The sequence below is a fragment of the Emys orbicularis genome, chromosome 8 (assembly GCF_028017835.1).
Source record: "Emys orbicularis isolate rEmyOrb1 chromosome 8, rEmyOrb1.hap1, whole genome shotgun sequence".
Taxonomy (NCBI): domain Eukaryota; kingdom Metazoa; phylum Chordata; order Testudines; family Emydidae; genus Emys; species Emys orbicularis.
The window spans coordinates 106,933,150-106,950,255 of NC_088690.1; the positions used below are offsets into that span (position 1 = coordinate 106,933,150).

The 17,106-nt window shown below is 49.4% G+C and overlaps 1 protein-coding gene across 1 annotated transcript; it reads right to left on the reverse strand.

Moving 5' to 3' along the window:
- Positions 1 to 5,011: 5,011 nt before the first annotated feature.
- LOC135883062 (zinc-binding protein A33-like) lies at positions 5,012 to 16,510 on the reverse strand. The gene is made up of 6 exons (XM_065410099.1): positions 16,103 to 16,510; positions 14,656 to 14,751; positions 9,339 to 9,572; positions 7,755 to 7,774; positions 5,685 to 5,800; positions 5,012 to 5,556 (listed from the first exon to the last, which is right to left on the reverse strand). Exons 1-6 carry the CDS (start codon positions 16,508 to 16,510, stop codon positions 5,012 to 5,014), a joined length of 1,419 nt encoding a protein of 472 aa, XP_065266171.1.
- Between the last annotated feature and the right edge of the window lie 596 nt (positions 16,511 to 17,106).

Sequence of the window (17,106 nt, forward strand, 5' to 3'; positions counted from 1 at the left end):
CTCGCTGCAGAGCTGGTGATCACCTTTCAGACCCTGCTCTTGTCATCCCAGTTCCCCTGGCCTCAGCCTCATGGACAGCGTGAAACCTTTGCCTGGCTTTTCCCTTTTCCAAAGGAAAAACACCCACCTCTTTTAAAAACACAATCAATATTGTAGCATCGTGCAGCTGCTGCCAACTATCATTGTTATAACAAAGAGCAGCTAATTCGGGAGGGTAGGGGGTGCACGTGTATATGGGGAACAGCACTGAGGTTCCTCCCCCAAGTGCAATCTGACAAGGCACGACCCAATGCTGCAGCCTCATTTCAAGAGCAGCATCTTAAAGAGGCAGGTGGGCAGAGGAGCAAGGTTCAGAGAGGGGAAGCAGCAGGGGGAAGCACACTCCTATAAAGTGCTGTCTAAAACCAACATACATTTAGAATTAAGGGATTATGCTCTTGGTGACTCAATATTTGCTAGTTTTCCTGGTTTGGGACGGCCTCAGAATCCCCTCAGCCGTGTTACAGCCTGTTATTGCCAGCTGCCAGGATAGCAAACACAGAACGCGGCCCAGCGACGGTAGGGGTAGGCGTCACACTGAGACGTGAACATCTCCCACTGGGAATCCTGATTATTCTCACAGAGAAAGTCAGTTACTCAAGCGGGACAAGAACTAGCGAGCGCGTGCACTAAAGCAGTCATTGGAATGCTGGCTAAGGACATGGAGCGCATGACATGCTGTGCTAATGGCAACAGCCACCCCCCAACACCCAAATGAGCTCATTCCCCCAGCACTAACCCATCACGCCCAGGCTCTACGGCTACCTCGGCCAGGGACTGCTGTACCCTTGCCCCTTAACCTGTATGGCTCAGATCCCCCATCGGAAAATGGGGACTGTACTATTGAGCTAGGTCCTCGCGTGTAGGGAGGTGCTCTGAGACGCAGCGTTTTGGATTGCAGTTACCAAATACCAGGTAGGAGAAGCGGAGCAGTGTCACGCCCGGGGGAGCAGGTGGAGCAGAGGTGAGCTAGGGCGGGAGGTCATAGGGGGCCCGCAGGAAGCAATGGGGGGGGGGGAGAAATGCGGCACGCCGGGGGAGGAGGCAGTGCTGGGGATTTGGGGAAGGGGTGGAGTTGGGGTGGGGCCGGGGGCAGAGGGGCACGGAAAAGAAAGGGGAGGTGGTCAAAAATTTATTTGCTTGGGGCGGCAAAAATCCTAGAGCTGGCCCTGTCCTCTCCAAGGGTTGCAGCTGTCTGGAGGTGCTGCCTTCCACGCCTTCCTCATTCATTCAACAGGGCAACTGATTACAAAGTGGGGGGAAGATCTTATTCTACTTCTAGCAAAAAGACATTTTTCTTTTACCTTAATTATACTACCTTAGGGGCCCGCTGTAACATATTACCGAGGTCCAATACTGCTGTTTCGGTGGGGTGGCGCTGGGGAAGGAGGGTTTGTTTCCACGGGGCAGGTGGCACGGGGGGGGAGGGGGTGTTTCGGAGGCGCTGGGGGGGGGGTTGTTTCCGTGGGGCAGGCGGTGCTGGGTGTGTGTGTATGTTGTGTTTCGGGGGGGCTGGGTGGCGCTGGGGGTGGGGGTTGGCGGCACTCGGGGGGGTTCGGCCCTCGGCTGTTTTCTTTGGAGTAATATGGCCCTCGCCGCTTTACGAGCTGCACAGGCCTGGCTTAGAGATATAGCTGGGACAAAAGACGAGACACAAAGTAAAGCTGTATCGTCTAAGGCTTGGTCTACACTTAAAAGTTAGGCTGACAAAGTTATGTCAAAAAGAGAGAGATGAAAAAACCACCCCCCACACCAATGTCAGTATGCTGTCCTAACCTCCACTGTAGATGCAGCTTGTTGCTGGAAGAACGCTTCTGTGAACACAGCTACTGCCCTTCGGGGAGGTGGAGTTCCTACACGGATGGAAAACTTTCGTCTGTGTAGGCTGCCTAGCACAGCCAGAACATACATGTGCCCTAAAAGGGAGCAGGGTGGAAGGAGGCAGGCCATGAAGAATCCGGATTCCAATGGTTTTAGGTTAAATTCCACCAGTACAGTTTGGATGGAAAATACCTCACTCCCCTCCACCCACTGATTGCAACCTAGTCATGGTTGCATCTTGTTTCCAAGCAACTTGCCAAATGGAGAGGAAGGTGCCCACCGCAGCTACAACGAGTTGGCAGTTGGCATGGGGTTTCAGATCTCCACGTCTGGGGCGTGGGTAAGGGGGGAGGGTAACGGGGGGCTCTGTTCTAATCCCTGCAGAAGGAATTTTCTTAAAATACAGGCAGCATAAGAGGCCCAGCCAGCGAGACCACAGACAACCACATTACCCAGCATCCTCTCACTGCATCGTCATCTTGCGTGTAGGGAGTGCTGGGCCAGGTTCTTCCCGAACCTAAAGGCCACACTGGTGAGAGGGGCCTCAGATTCCCCCTCCAAGCCTTTTCTTCAAGGCCACCCTCCGTTCTTTCCCAGCCCCCATGATCCACATCTAGCCCAGTTAACAGGGGAACAAGCTAGCGACAGAACTACAAAAAGACAGGGCGGGTTACATGCGCCCCTCTTCTGCTGCAGCCAGGTGAGGCGGTATCGCTGGAGTGTATGGATGGTAAGACAGTAAGGCTAAGGCAGCATGCAGCCGTCTTTCTAAAAAGCTTTAATAGCAGCACAGCAGCTAAGAGTACAGCATATAAATCACCTGCAGCTATAATAGCCTGTCAGCATGGAGCTGTTCATTACATTCACTTAGTGGAGAGTGCCCTCTGCTGGCCCACCCTGTATCCATGCAGGGAGCAGGAGCAGGAGCAGGAACCCCTCCCTCGTATCCTCGGAGGAAACAAACTTCAAGTGAAGGAAATTCCACAGCTGGGATAAAGAAATTCTTCAAGCATCAACATTAGATGAAAGGCCAGTTTACCAACTGCTCAAGCACTGATGTGAGAGCGGGGCACGGGCTGGGGATCAGAAGTGCTGGCTGCAGAACGAAGACATTCCTGCCGAGGATTGTGTAGCAGAAGATTTTAAGATTACATGAATTTTAAGATCCCAGCATCGAATAGCTGATCACACAGCACAGCACAAGCCGGTTCTCACGCAGCTCTGCCAATCCATGCCAGCCTTCACCTCCAGCCCCCCCTGCTACTCCAGCCCTTGGGTCCCTCCTCCATCTGTGCCAATGTAGCCCAAGTCTGATCTTCAGCACTCCTGCTACTCAAACCCTAGCTCCCCCCCCACCTCCCATCACTGGCAGTGCGCCTGACTTGCAGCACCTACACTGCGGCACTAGGGCAGCTCTGTCTCCCTAAACCCCCAAACAAACCTCTCTGCCAGCAGCCATAGAGCTCAATACTGCAAGGCGCTGAGTGCCCCCTGGGAGCCGCCGCGGTCTCACCTCTGACTGACTTCAGCGAGAGCTGTGGGTGCTGGGTGCTGTACACACAGAGAACAAAAACACTGCTCCTGCTCCAAAGAGCTTACAATCTAAACAGATCAGAAACCTGCCTCCCCCAGTAGTCTCCGGAGCAGCACTGGAGAAGACTTAACTTCTGCCAGGAGGCGTGTGAGGGGGAGGCAACCACCCAGAGTGGCAGTGTCCGCAAGAGGTGCTTCCACATCGGCTCAACTCCCCTCTCCGCTAGGGGCGCCGGGAAAGACAATGGCTATAGCGCCAAACAATCCGAGAACCAAACACAAACCGCTCAGACTGATGACATGGGAAGGAGAGTCTGACGGGTAATAACAGCAGATGCCCCTTGGCCCCTGAATTGCCTTCCTCCCCCCCCCCCCCCCCCCAAGAGTTCTGCATTCAGGAGGTTCTAGAGAGTCCCTTAGACTCTGCTTGGTTACACTCCCAGCACTGGGTGGGACAGTCCTCTGCTCACAGGCAGGAAAGGGAGGACTGAGCCCCCCACCTTGTCTCCAGTGGCAGAAGTGCATGGCTGTTAAAGGCCACACCGTTTGTGCAGAGAAAGTTGGGGGGAGCAGAGAAGGTCAGTAAGGCTACAGCTCTCCCTCCTCTCCATTGGCTCCTCAGGACTTGTAACACCCCAACAAGCTGGCACCTAACTAAATGCTTGCCACTAGGCTAAGCAGTGTCCACTTCACAGATCAAATTCATAGAGTAAGAGCAGCAAAATCTCAGTAAATCATTGAAGAGCCATCCCCTGCCCCCCAGGCTTGTTCCACTCACAGCCAGCACTGTCCACTGTGTCATGAAGATGCAATCCCCACCATGCAACAGGCGCCTACCCACTGACCAGGAGCTCCCTAGAACTTACCACCTGACGTCTACCTGCTTGTTCTAGTCCCACAAAGGCGGGAGCCCTTTGAAGAGTCCCTAATGAGCCTCCCGGCCTTTTCCTGAGTGATTACAACGAATACAGAATCCAAAGCATTGCTTCCATTGTGCAATTCCTGCTTGTTCACTTAGGTTGCCTAGTTTCCTTTGAATCTTCTCACAGTCTGTACCAAAGCGGCTGCTGAGAGGAGGCTGTGTTCACCTCAGTGTCACTGGCTGCTGCACGAGGCTGCTCTAAGGCTTGTAAAGCAGCGAGATGCACCATCTCTTTGCTGGAGAAACCTCAGTGCACAATACGCTATGGCTCAAGCTGAGCTGCTGAGGTGAGAGTCCAGGACCCTCGCCCCTGTGCCAAGGTAGGGAACAGAAGACAAAATACTGGGAACTAAGATTCAGTCACTTCTTCTCTCCCCACAGGGTAAAGCCACAAATGGAGAGACTCTCCCTGACTCTGCCCTAGAGGCTTGGGATTTACAGGTTAGACTGACCAGAGTCCACACACCTTTGCTACATTCGCTCAAACCGTAAATGGCCAGGCACTAGTGCAGGGGGGAGCCAATTGAGCTGTTCTAGCAGGCGATTCCTATTCCAGGGACAGTCCAAGCAGCAGCAACTACAACCAAACCAGAAAGCAACACCAGCTCCCAGGGCCACATGTTGTCTCTTTGGTATCTGCATGGCTTCCTGGGAGACTGCCTCCTCCTCCCCCGCCCCCCCCCGCCAATATCACCCTTACAGAGTCAGGTGGCAGATTCTCATGGGCTCCACGTTCAGCTTGCCCTCGCTGAAGCAAGTGCTGAAGAAGGGGCAGAACCTGCGCACGGCAGCCTGGTGGAAGGTGAAGAGGTGGGTCATGTCTTCAGCATTGTAGAACGCCACCTTCCCCTCTTTGCAGTCCAGAAGGACCCCCACCTTCCGGAGACAGCTCCTTGGGGCAAGGCGCACCCACGGGGTGGCAGTGGCCCAATACTCCGTCCCGTTCCTCAGACGAAGTGCCCAGTAACCATTCTCAGGGCACAGCTTGACCTTGGCTGCCCGGTCCACGGACTCCGCTGCCACCCCCAGGTCCCACTTGGTCTTGCTGCCCACCCAGACCTCCCAGTAGTGGCTCCCGCTGTCCAAGGTCTCGGAGCCCAGCACATTCACACACTGCTGGAAACGCTTGGGGCTGCTGCAGACAGGTTGGCGCCTGTTGCTCTCCGTCACTGCCGTCAGGTCTTTGGAGAGGATGAGGTTAGGGTGGGCTGATTCGGGGTCAAATGTCAGCGGGGCGGGAGCTGTAACAGAGTTAGAATTTGTCAGGGCTTTGCTCAATGTTTTTCAGTCTAGGCGACTTCCCCTCCCTAGGCGCTCCTCCTCTGGCCACCTCCCCACCACTGAGGACCCTGCGCTGCGTCACACTCACCAGGGTGGATTGACTGTAGCATTTGTCTCCAGAAGATGTATTGCAGGGGGCCGCTGTACCGGTCTCTGTGGCGCTCTATGTCCAGGGAGGGCTGTGCCTCCACATGCACTGGGGGCCTGGGCAAGCAAGGAGCAGGAGTGAGGCAGGGTCCAGACAAGGAGCCAGTTGTTTTTACAAAGCCATCAGTAAAAGCCCACTAGAAAAGAGGACTTGGACTGGGGGTGTTTTAGAAGCGAGGCCTTTGCGGGAGGCAAGGGACCAGAGCAAATGGACTTAGCGGGGCAGGGTACACAACAAAAGGTCAGGGGGGTGGTTACATTCTGCCAAGGAGATCAAACAGGAAGTCCCTCTGAGGGCAGAGCGATTAGTAGATACAGAGTAACCTCCGAGCTGAGACAGGCTGCTGTCCTGTCTCCCTGCTCCCCTACTGGCTGAAATGCCCTGGAGAAGGAAGGTGCAAGCCCCCCAGAAGCCTTGGGCCAAATTCAGCAGAGATGGACACGGTGTTCTGGCTGGTAAAGCAGAGCAACGTGCACTGGTTCACCATTCGGCAGGTATGCAAAATGAGCACGACTTACACACCACTGACCATGTTCTCAGCCCCACTCTGGCAGTGCAAAGCCGCCAGAATCAGCCGCCTGCTGCAGCAGCTCCTCCCCCTCCCCCAACCCCCAGTGCAGGGAATGGGGGGAAAGGGGCACAAATGCTCCTTTGGGGCCAGTGGCAGCTGGCACAATTTCAGACCTGCCAGAAGGTTGCTCTAAGTTGTGCCTTGGGGGTGAGCCTAGAGACCCCCAGGAGGCTCAAGTTCAATTTTGCACCTGCCCCCTCTCCTCTGAGCTATGCCAAGCACTGAAAGGCTGGTCCCAAGGGGGCAGAGAGGAAAACAGTAAAATCAGCTAAACAGGATGTCCTGGATTCACAGGGTCATCTATGTCCCAGCCTGTACCCAGTCCCTTGGGAGTGATCCCTTTAGGGTGCCACAGGGGCAGCCCTGTGGCCTCCATGACTCTGACACTGGGTCTTCAGGAGCCAGCGATCCCTCTCTATGGCTTCCTGCAGCAAGTCCCGTCAAGCCAGACTGCTGTGGGAGGCCTGTCCTTTACCCCTTCACGGTGCAATGCTCTTAGTGAGTATTTGCGGTGACACCAGGCAGCCTTTTCAAAACAAGGTGACAATTTATTCGTCTCCTGACCTCCAGAATCTGAAAGTCCTTGGGTCACCACAGGGAAGCAAAGGTTAAGCCAGAATTCAGACTGGCCAGTGCCAGGGCTCCCATAGGCCATGTTGCTGTAGTAACCATCTTTTGCTTGCGCGCTCTGTCTCTGCCCCTTGGTCTCTGTCCCCGGTGAGAGCCGCTGTGTCTCTGGGAGCTCAGCTTGTCACACAGCCACCTGACACCTTTCCCCTTGTTCTCCAGCTCGGGGGCCTTTGCTCTGCTTCTTGGCAGAAAAGTGGGGGGAAATCATCCTTGCTCTGGGCCTTTGGTCACTGGGTGTGAATATCTCCATTGTCTGTTCCGGATCCTCCATTCACACATGTAGCCTCTATTCAGTTTGCTAATGACTCTGGTCTCCAGCCAAGTGGCTACCCGAGTCCAACACCTCATCCCTTCCCTTTGCAGTCAGTGTATAGCAGCATAAAACACAGAGACAACAGGGGCGTGCATAAAAAAACAAACATTACCAACATTTCCATATTCATCACACACGGCCCTCCGGTTTAGCTTGTACACCCTGTTATTTGATGTAACAGTTCTCCACTTTTCCCTGATGTGTAATTCATGCTCATTGTATGCACCCGCAACTCCGTTTCCCCACTTCCACTATAGCCCACGCTTCCATTGAACCTAGCCCCAGAAGCCCAGCACTTCTACATGAGAGCATCTGATGCTTGCTGGGGAACGGATCCTTCTCCCCTCGTCTGGCTCCATGCCAGTGGCCTGCTAGACAATTAGCAGTGCTTTAAAAACTAAAAAGATAATGCCTCTCTTCCCACTGTCCCCAGCCAAGGAGGGGAGATAAAAGCCTCATGAAAAGGGAAACAGCTTGTTTAATTCCAGACACGTACCTGATAGCCACGCTCTCCACCTGCAATGAAAGGCAGAGAAAATTAACAATCACCGTCCTTAATTTGTACAGCTGCACAAATAAATTAACTACCCTCTTTCCTGCCACCACATTCGAACACAGAGACGATAAACACACCAGTCCAACTGGACCCCAACAGGGGATGGACGTTGTGTCTATAAACCAAGGTTGTTTTGGAGGGCTAGGGGCTGAGGAGGACGACTCTGAACACATCTAAGATGCCTCAGTCCAAGGGACTGAGAATAAGCTCCAGAAGAGTGGGAGTGAGACACAAAATTGCAGCTGTGTCTCTAATAAAGAGTCAGTCTCAAGAGAGGTTTCCCTCGCTCATGAACAGGCTCTCTCTCTCTCTCTCTCTCCCCTTCCCCTGCATACTTTCATTTGCCTGGTACGGTTTGGGACTGATTTCCTTCTGCTTAGAGGATATTTTCAATGATTGAGATGGGAAGAAAGATGAAGCATGATTGCAGAGATGGGCTCCAAAGGATACAGCTGGCTCTGGGAACCTGAGGCAGGTAAAGGCACGTGCTTTATTATTAAATACATTGAGCGTACCTTTACCTCCCTGAAGCCACCAGAGCCTGCCTTCATTATCTGGGGCTCCTCACCCCTCTCCCAGTACAGGAGTCAACACCGCTTCTCACCCGCCCCTGCACCTTGCCAGTCTGTTTTCAACCTGAGCTTCTGCAAAGACAACAGTGCCAAGGATTTCCCCTTTCCCCTTCCATCTACTAACGTAGAGATCTTGCCATTCACAACGGGGAGGGGTGGGGGGCATGGCTGCCCATGGGGACAGGGGATGTAGGTGTGCTTTTGATCCCACTATCAAAGAGGAGCAAGTTGCCTGGGTGCTCCAGCTTTGCTTTCATGGCCCCGTTAATGCTTTCTCAGCAGCCCATCAGTGCTAGGGATCGGAGTGCCACTGAAGCACACTTTCCCAGCAGTGGCTGGCTCGCTCACTCACCCGCCTTGGGTGCCAGCTATTCACAGTTGCCTAGAGCAATGATGGATGGTGATTTCTTACAACAGGAGCCTTGGCAACTCCAGCTCAGCAGTGCTGCTCAGCGGTGCTCCTTTTGCCCAGCCCAGGGTCCCTACATGTCTCCCCAGTACAGACCACCTGAGAGAACTTGTCTCAGGAACCACCTCCTCCCCTCCCATCCACAATCACAAAACATCCTTGTGGCATACACGGAAAAGTAATTCGGGAAGTATTCAAACGTATTTTAATGTTCCTGTGATGTCATTTAGCAGATGGAAAGAGAGGGAGGAGGTCACCCCTTGACCAGACAGCTTTGCAGGGACCACAGCGAGAGCTCTAGACCACCCAGGATCTGTGGATCCCAATTCTGGACTGTAGATCCTGCCCTGCCTTGCTGCTTCCCTTTCAGATGTGTAAGCCTAGAGTCCTGGGCCGTCCTACAGCACAATAGAGTTGCTTCTGCTGCTCTCCAACTTCCCGATTCAGATTCTGAGCTCTCCCCACCATGTGTCAGCATCCTGCTAACATCCTTCACCCTCCTCCCAAGCCTCAACGCGTTAAGAGCTGGCTGAGCAATCTCACCTCCAGCAGTAATGAGTCTCCCGTCTTGTTCAGGATTTCCTGTATGTGCTCAATGTTCTTTCCCAGCTCTGAGATCCCCTCCTCCAGCTGCATGATGTCCCCACGCAGCCTCAACAATAACTGCTCCTCCTCTTTGGCCAGCTCCATCAACACAACTCTCTCCTTTTCCTCCAGGATTTGATGAAGTCGCTCAAATTCTGCCCGAATCTTAGAGTTCAGCTCCCCGGAGGCTTTCTGAGCAGAGGCAAATGCCATAAAAGACGCAGTGAAAAGGGTTGCAGGTCGATTTCCTATAGGGTTTCAGAAATCTCCAAAACTATGGGGCAGAGGACAGGAGATAAAAATAAAAATGAAGGGCTTTTGATCCACAGGGGAGCAATGACTGGGGTACTTTTAAGCAGATACACACACCTGGTTTATATATATGCATGCACCCCTCGAGAGGCGGTAGCTAGGTCAACAGAAGAATTATTCCATCGACCTAGATGCTTCTACAGTAGGAATTAGGTTGACCTAACTAGGTTGCACAGGGTGCAAATTTTTTCACAGCCCTGAGCAATGTTGCTAGGTTGACCTTCATTTTAGGTATACAGCAGGCCTTATTCTACGCTGAGTGGCTCTTTGGATTAAGACTCAAAACGAGCAGCAGGTGGCAGGGGGAGGGACAGAACACAGCTGCCTTTGATTTCTCTAATTTAATACTCTTGCAATGTAATATAGCCAGAGAGAGGATAGAAGGGAAGTCTTCCCCCTGCCCTCCCTGCTAGAGGCACTGCTGGAACCCTGCTTTGGGACCACGTGGATGCCACTAAGGTCAGAAGTAAAGTCACTGAATTAAGCTTTTCAAATTACCTCTTTGAACTCAATTACCTTGTCCAAATTGCTTTGACAACAATCTGGGAGTAATAAGAACATAAGAATGGCCAGACTGGGCAGACCAAAGGTCCATCTAGCCCAATATCCCGTCTTCCGACAGTGTCCAATGCCAGGTGCCCCAGAGAGAATGAACAGAACAGGTTATCATCAAGTGATCCATCCCGTTGCCCATTCCCAGCTTCTGGCAAACAGAGGCTAGGGACATCATCCCTGCCCATCCTGGCTAATAGCCATTGATGGACCTATCCTCCGTGAACTTATCTTGATTTTTTTTTGAACCCTGTAATAGTCTTGGCCTTCACAACATCCTCTGGCAAGGAGTTCCACAGGTTGACCATGCGTTGTGTGGGAAAAAAAAAAAAAAAAAAAAAACACCATGTCCTTCTGTTTGTTTTAAACCTGCTGCCTATTAATCAACTTACAGGTCTTAAATTCTAGACCTAGGTTAACATTTTCAAGGGGGCCTAAGTGATTTAGGAGCCTAAGTCCCAAAAAATTAAACTTGGAAAATGTGAGTTGGTCTCATAAGTCACTTTGGAGCCTCTGAAAATTTTATCCCTAGTCTGAGGTCCTGAGCCCCAGTGTGGCTCTGGGCTTCTGCATTTGAAATGGTAACTCAGACAGATGTGTGCGCTATCTCTGGGCAATTAATTCTACAGGTTAATTACGTGTCAGGTAAGACATTATTGCTTTTTGTCAGTTTTAAACATACTACCATTGAGCTTCACCGAACATGCACTTGTTCTTGTCTTACCAGAAGGGGTAAACGGATGCATTCTATTTACCTTCTCTATAGCATTTGGTATGCATCTCTCGCTATCCCCCAGCTCCTTTAAACCGCTCTGTGTTTTCAGTCTCTCCTGGCCCCTAATTGTTTTCCTTGCTGGCCTCTGAACTCCCCTACCCCTCTAGTTCTGCTATCTCTCTCTTCAGATGAGGTGACCAGAACTGAATGAAGTATTCCGCATGAGAACACACTGTTGATTTATAACAGCATCACAACAGTCAGTATTATTCTTGCCCCCATTATTTGGTTTGTCTGCTGCAGCAGACTGAATGGCAGCTTTCATTGGGAGGTCCATAATGAGCCTTGCAGCTTTTTCCCTGAGTAATTACAGCTAATTCAGAGTCCAAATTATTGCTTCCATTGTGCAATTACAGCTACCTTGCATTTGTCAACACTGAATATCATCTGTCATCATGTGGCTTGTTCACATGGGTTGCCTAGGTTCCTTTGAAGCTCTTTCATCTCCTCTGATTTACATAATTTTATGTCAACCAGAGGCTTTGCTACCTCACTGCTCACCCCCTTTTCCAAACCGTTAACATATAAAACAGCACTGGTCCTAGCCTGGACCCTTCGGGCACCCCCACTGCTCATCTTTCACCATGGTGCAAATTCATCATTTGTTCCTACTCCTTTGCTGTCTGACTCTTAGCCAGTTTCTATTCACAGCAGTACTTTCCCTCTCACTCCATTATTATTTGTATTGTTCTAGCACCTAGGATCTCTAGTCACAAACCAGGATCCCATTGCACTAGGCATTGTACAAACACACAACAAAGATGGTTCCTGCACCAGAGAGCCTACAATCTATGTAACCATAACCACTTCGTTTTCTTGCTAGCCTCTTGGGAAGGAATTTGTCATAGGCTTTTGAAAGTTTGTATCAATTAGCCCTCCTTGGCTCATATTTTATTGACAAGCTCAAGAAATTCTAGCGGACTTGAAACACATCCCCTTTCAGCAGCTGTATTTGGTTTATTCCCATCATACCATATTATTCAAATGTTTATAACTATCTTTATTTACTGTCTCAACCAATAATTTCCCTGCTATTAAAATGAAGTTTACAATAACTCCTAGGCTCACCCTGGGAGTTAGACCAATGAAGTTAAGACATAGATACACTTGCTAGCCTCCAGGATAGCAGCTGATTTTAATGAGAGATTGCAGAGTTTTCTTAGTAGCTCAGCAATTTCATTCTCATATTCTTTCAGAGCTCTTGGGTGCAGCCATCCATTCCTAGTGACTTTTGCACTGAATTTCTCAATTGGTTCCCGCACCTTCTCTTGACACCTCAGTCTCTGAGAGCACCTCATACCTACTCTTGTCAGGTAGTCAGTATCTCCCAAATATCCTCTGAGGTGAAGACGGATGGAAAGAAGAAATGTTCTGTTTCTGCCATGCCCATATCCTCTTTAATTGATTTAACAGACTTACTGAGACTCTTGCTGGCTTCCTGCTTCTGTTACACTTAAAGAATTTATTTGGTCTTATAATTTTGACCATTTGTTCTTCCAATGCCATCTCACCCTCCTAATTTCTTTCTTACATATCATCAACTGCTGTAGTTTATGTTCCCTTCTATCAGCTTCACTAGGAATGGATTTCCATTTTCTGAAGGATACCTGTTTGGGTTGGATAACTGGCTCAGCCCTGCCATTTAGCCATACTAATTTATTTCTTGCCTTCCTGCTTCATTTTTAGTTTTGATGTAGTTATGCCCTTTGCAGTTTTGTTCTGGTAAGCTCAATACTAAATCCAAGAATTTTAATTTCCTTATTTCTGAAGGGCCTTCTTAGCCAGCTTCCTCAGATTTTTTCCTTTCTGAAGTTTAGCGTCACTGTGCTACTTTTTGGTACCTTTTCTCTTCCAAAAGAGAAGTGTAATTATACTGCAGCCACTATTACTTTGGGGTTTATCTATAGTAATTTGGTGAGTCAGCCTGTGTCATAATGGTTAACTCAACTTTGAGAAAACTCAGAAAAGAATATTTGGGTTCCTAATATTCTAAGAGTGAATCTGAACTATAGTGCATTTATAGGGACCATGTTATCTCTACAAATGACACGAATATTTAAATTTGGTTATTAACCTAACTGCTCTGTCATGGAAACAGACCTGGGATCTGACTGATTTTGTGGTCACATCAGTGCTTTTGCAATTAAAAAAAACAAAAACAAAACCCCCACAGTCTGGCAACTCTCCAGAACTAGCAACTGCTCATCAGCCTAGCCCAGATGTCATCTTTTATCATGCACTGAGCAATCTGAACCCTGTCTAAGCTTTGGTGCATCAATTTATCAGAATCCAGTAATTGCCTGTGTTAACAAGTACTTAATGCCTCTTTTCTGGAAACATTCTCTGAAAGTTAAGTGGGTAACGTCTTTCTGGTTTGTGTGTGACAAACTTCATTCAGGATCCGTAAGTAACTCTCATTTGGCTTCTGAAAAAAAACGTGTACGTGTGTGTGTGTCTATATATATATATATATATATATATATATAAAATAAATAAATAAATCAGCAATCTTGACTAAAGCCACAAGAGCTAGACACACAGACACTGCTGATTGTCACCCAAGGAGCTATTATACGTAACTATAAAGGTATGCCCCAAATTAAACTCTATCACGTGCCTTAGGGAAATCTGACAGATCCATTGGCTCAAGATGTAGCACTGCTGAGGAAAAGCTCTGATGTATTTTACTAAGGTTCAGGAGCCTTTAGCTGGCTTTGTACACTCCTCTGTAATTACCCTACGGCTATCTCTTTAAGCGCTGCAATTACAATTATTCTGCAAAGGCATCTCAGCAGATCGATCGTTACCTTGACTGAGGAGCTGTTTTTTGCTGCAGCATTTTTACTTTGCTGGTTTTAATCTTTTGCCCATAGTCCAAAAAAGATACTTGGCATAAGATGACAGTGATGGTAGGTATCGGCTGTGAGCCTGCTTATTGGTCAGGTTGTTCAAGGCCCCAAATAACTCAGCTTTTGATAATATTCCATTTGTATTCTTTTCTCCAGGTAGAAGAGCTCCGATTATATCCTGCCTGATCCTTACTCACCCTGCATGCAAGCTTGTAGCAGCAGCAGTATGAAGGGTAGGGCCAGTATATTAGTACCAGGAGGCATGAGCCAGAATGACGTCGTTCTCCCACTACGAGAAAGGGACCAAGAGACCTTCTCCGTTGGATCATATGAAATGGAACCATAAACTCCCTGAACATTAAATCTCACCAAATGAGGGTCAATCCATCCTCATCATCATATCCACTCATTATACTCCACACCCGAACATAGCCACTCTATGAACTTCATACCCTCATATCTCAATGCCTGTACTTTGACCCATCAACCTTTTACCCCCAATCGGGGATATTGCAGATTATGTATTCCTTATGCCCACCCGACCTTAAACCAAACTTTGCACCCTCGATAATCTGTACAGTATTCCCTGATAACCAGAAACTTCTATACTCAAACTCTGATCACTTTTTTTTTTTAAACATCATCTTAATAAAATTTTTAAATCTGTTCTTACAGGGGGCTCTTGGATGTGCACCACCTCTACCAGTAACCTCCCAGTCTTCCCTTATCCAAGTGAATGGCATTGCCACAGAGCCTACACGAGTGTAGCTGGGAGAACTGGCATTACCGTCAGACTGCAAATATCCTCCTCTGCTGTGTGCTTCATTCGCACAAAGTTCTCCATCTCGCTCTGGTGAGCTCGCAGCGCATTTTCAAGATGTTTCTAAGAATGAAAAATAAAAGGAGACCATTTCACTACTCTGCTGTTTTACATAAGAATGGCCATACTGGGTCAGACCAAAGGTCCATCTAGCCCAGTATCCTGTCTTCCGACAGTGGCCAATGCAAGGCTTCAGAGGGAATGAGCACAACAGTTAATCATCAAGTGATCCATCCCCTGTTGCCCATTCCCAGATTCTGGCAAACAGAGCCTAGGGACATCATCCCTGCCGATCCTGGCTAATATCCTCTATGAACTTATCTAGATCTTTTTTGAACCCTGTTATAGTCTTGGCCTTCACAACATCCTCTGGCAAGGAGTTCCACAAGTTGACTGTGCGTTATATGAAAAAAATACTTCCTTCTGTTTGTTTTAAACCTGCTGCCTATTAATTTCATTTGGTGACCCCTAGTTCTTGTGTTATGAGAAGGAGTAAATAACACTTCCTTATTTACTTTCTCCACACCAGTCATGATTTTATAGACTTCTATCATCTCCCCCTTTAGTCGTCTCTTTTCCAAGCTGAAAAGTCTCAGTCTTATTAATTTCTCCTGATATGGAAGCCGTTCCATACCCCTAATCATTTTTATTGCTCTTTTCTGAACCTTTTCCAATTCCAATACATCTTTTTTGAGATGGGGTGACCACATCTGCACGCAATATTCAAGATGTGGGCGTACCATGGATTTATAGTGGAGCAGCCTACATGTACGGCACTGACTCTAGAAGGGCAAGCAGCAGCTGTTTAAATCCAAGACTCCCCATAAGGCAAAAACAATCAACCAACCAACCTGAGGTGTATGTTCACGAGCTAAGCTGACTTTTTACACACACGTGAATCCAGTGGGTTGGGGAAAACTCCAGACTCAGCATACATAAGAGCTGGGGATACAAGTCTGCATGGGGTTTAACCTTTGTTTGTTTTGAACTCTCTGGGGCAAGGAGTCTCTTATCACTTGTTTGTACAGCACCTAACATAATGGATCCCTAATCCTGGATTGGGGCCCCTACATGTTACAAACAATAAACATGTGATCAATGTCACAAGGCAGCAACAAGTGAGCAATGCAAGAGAAGCAACAGCACAAAAGCTAAACTACAGACTGCAACTCGCCAGGCGCTAGAGAGAGGAATAGGGAACCAGTCAGTGAGAGAAGCAGAGAGAGTCTTCATTGTGCTCTGCCCAGGTGAAGGATGCGTATGTGGTTTTATGGTTGAATGAACCTGCCTCAGAGAAGTGGGTGGGTAAGAGAGACGTCAGATATCTGCTCTACACTGTGCTGAGGCATGTGTGTCTGCCTCAGATTTTACTATGACTGATGCCTTCTAAATAAGCATGCCAACAGCCACTCACCTGCATTTTTCTCTTGTGGTCCTCTGAGCTGCACTTCCGCACCTTCTCCACCACCCCGGACACCAGATAGTGGGGGCGAAAGGTGCGGCTGGAGAACTCCCTTCGGCACTGGGGGCAGGAAGCCACACGGGGGCACCTGGCCCAGTAGCCCTGGATGCATGCCCTGCAGAAATGGTGCATGCATTCCAGCATGACAGGGTCACTGAAAAGCTCATAGCAGATGGCACAGGTCAGCTCTTCCTTCAGACTCTGCTCCTCACTCCGGCCAGCCATTCCTATGCACACACACAGCAAGCGCCTGGATCTCACATAGGGGTCAGAGTGAAATAAACATCCAGCCCCCCTTCTCCCCCACCCACATACTCTGGTCATCTGACACTCTTTCCACACAGTACTTTGGCCACACATCAGCAGGCCAGTTGGTTAGAGGGTTTATTGCCAGAACTCTGTGCTACAGCACAAGTGCCCAGAAACCACGAATGGGCCCCGTGATCTACAAACTCTCTGTGCATTGTCCTCTCTACGGGTTTCTAAAGAAACATGTTTAAGTTTACTGCAGTGCAGTGAACTCCAGGCAAGGGATCTTTTCCTTTAAGCTGGGCTGAGTCAGTTACTTTCACTTCTCTTAACTTCAGCAACAATTCTCAGAGGCTTCTTTGGGTAATTAACCCCATGGCCCTAACACAAGCTGGGAGTAGGAGATGCAACCCCGAGTCCAGGGAGGCCCTCTTCCAGCTGTGTAGGGTGCATTCCTTATTTCCAGTTAGGGAAAGGAAAGTGCTCACCAACAGAAACCAGGGGGATGGAAAATATCCACCTCCCCTACACTTTGCACAGCTGGCTCCTGGCATACCCTCCACCACTATGCCTAAAGTCTTGCACACCCCTGCCCTGCCACAGCTGCCCCCTGAACAGCCCCTGACCCCTTAATTCACCCAGCTGGCCCCCCCACCCCTTCATTGCCCCCACCCCCCAGCTGGCCCTTCATTCCTCCCACCCCCCAG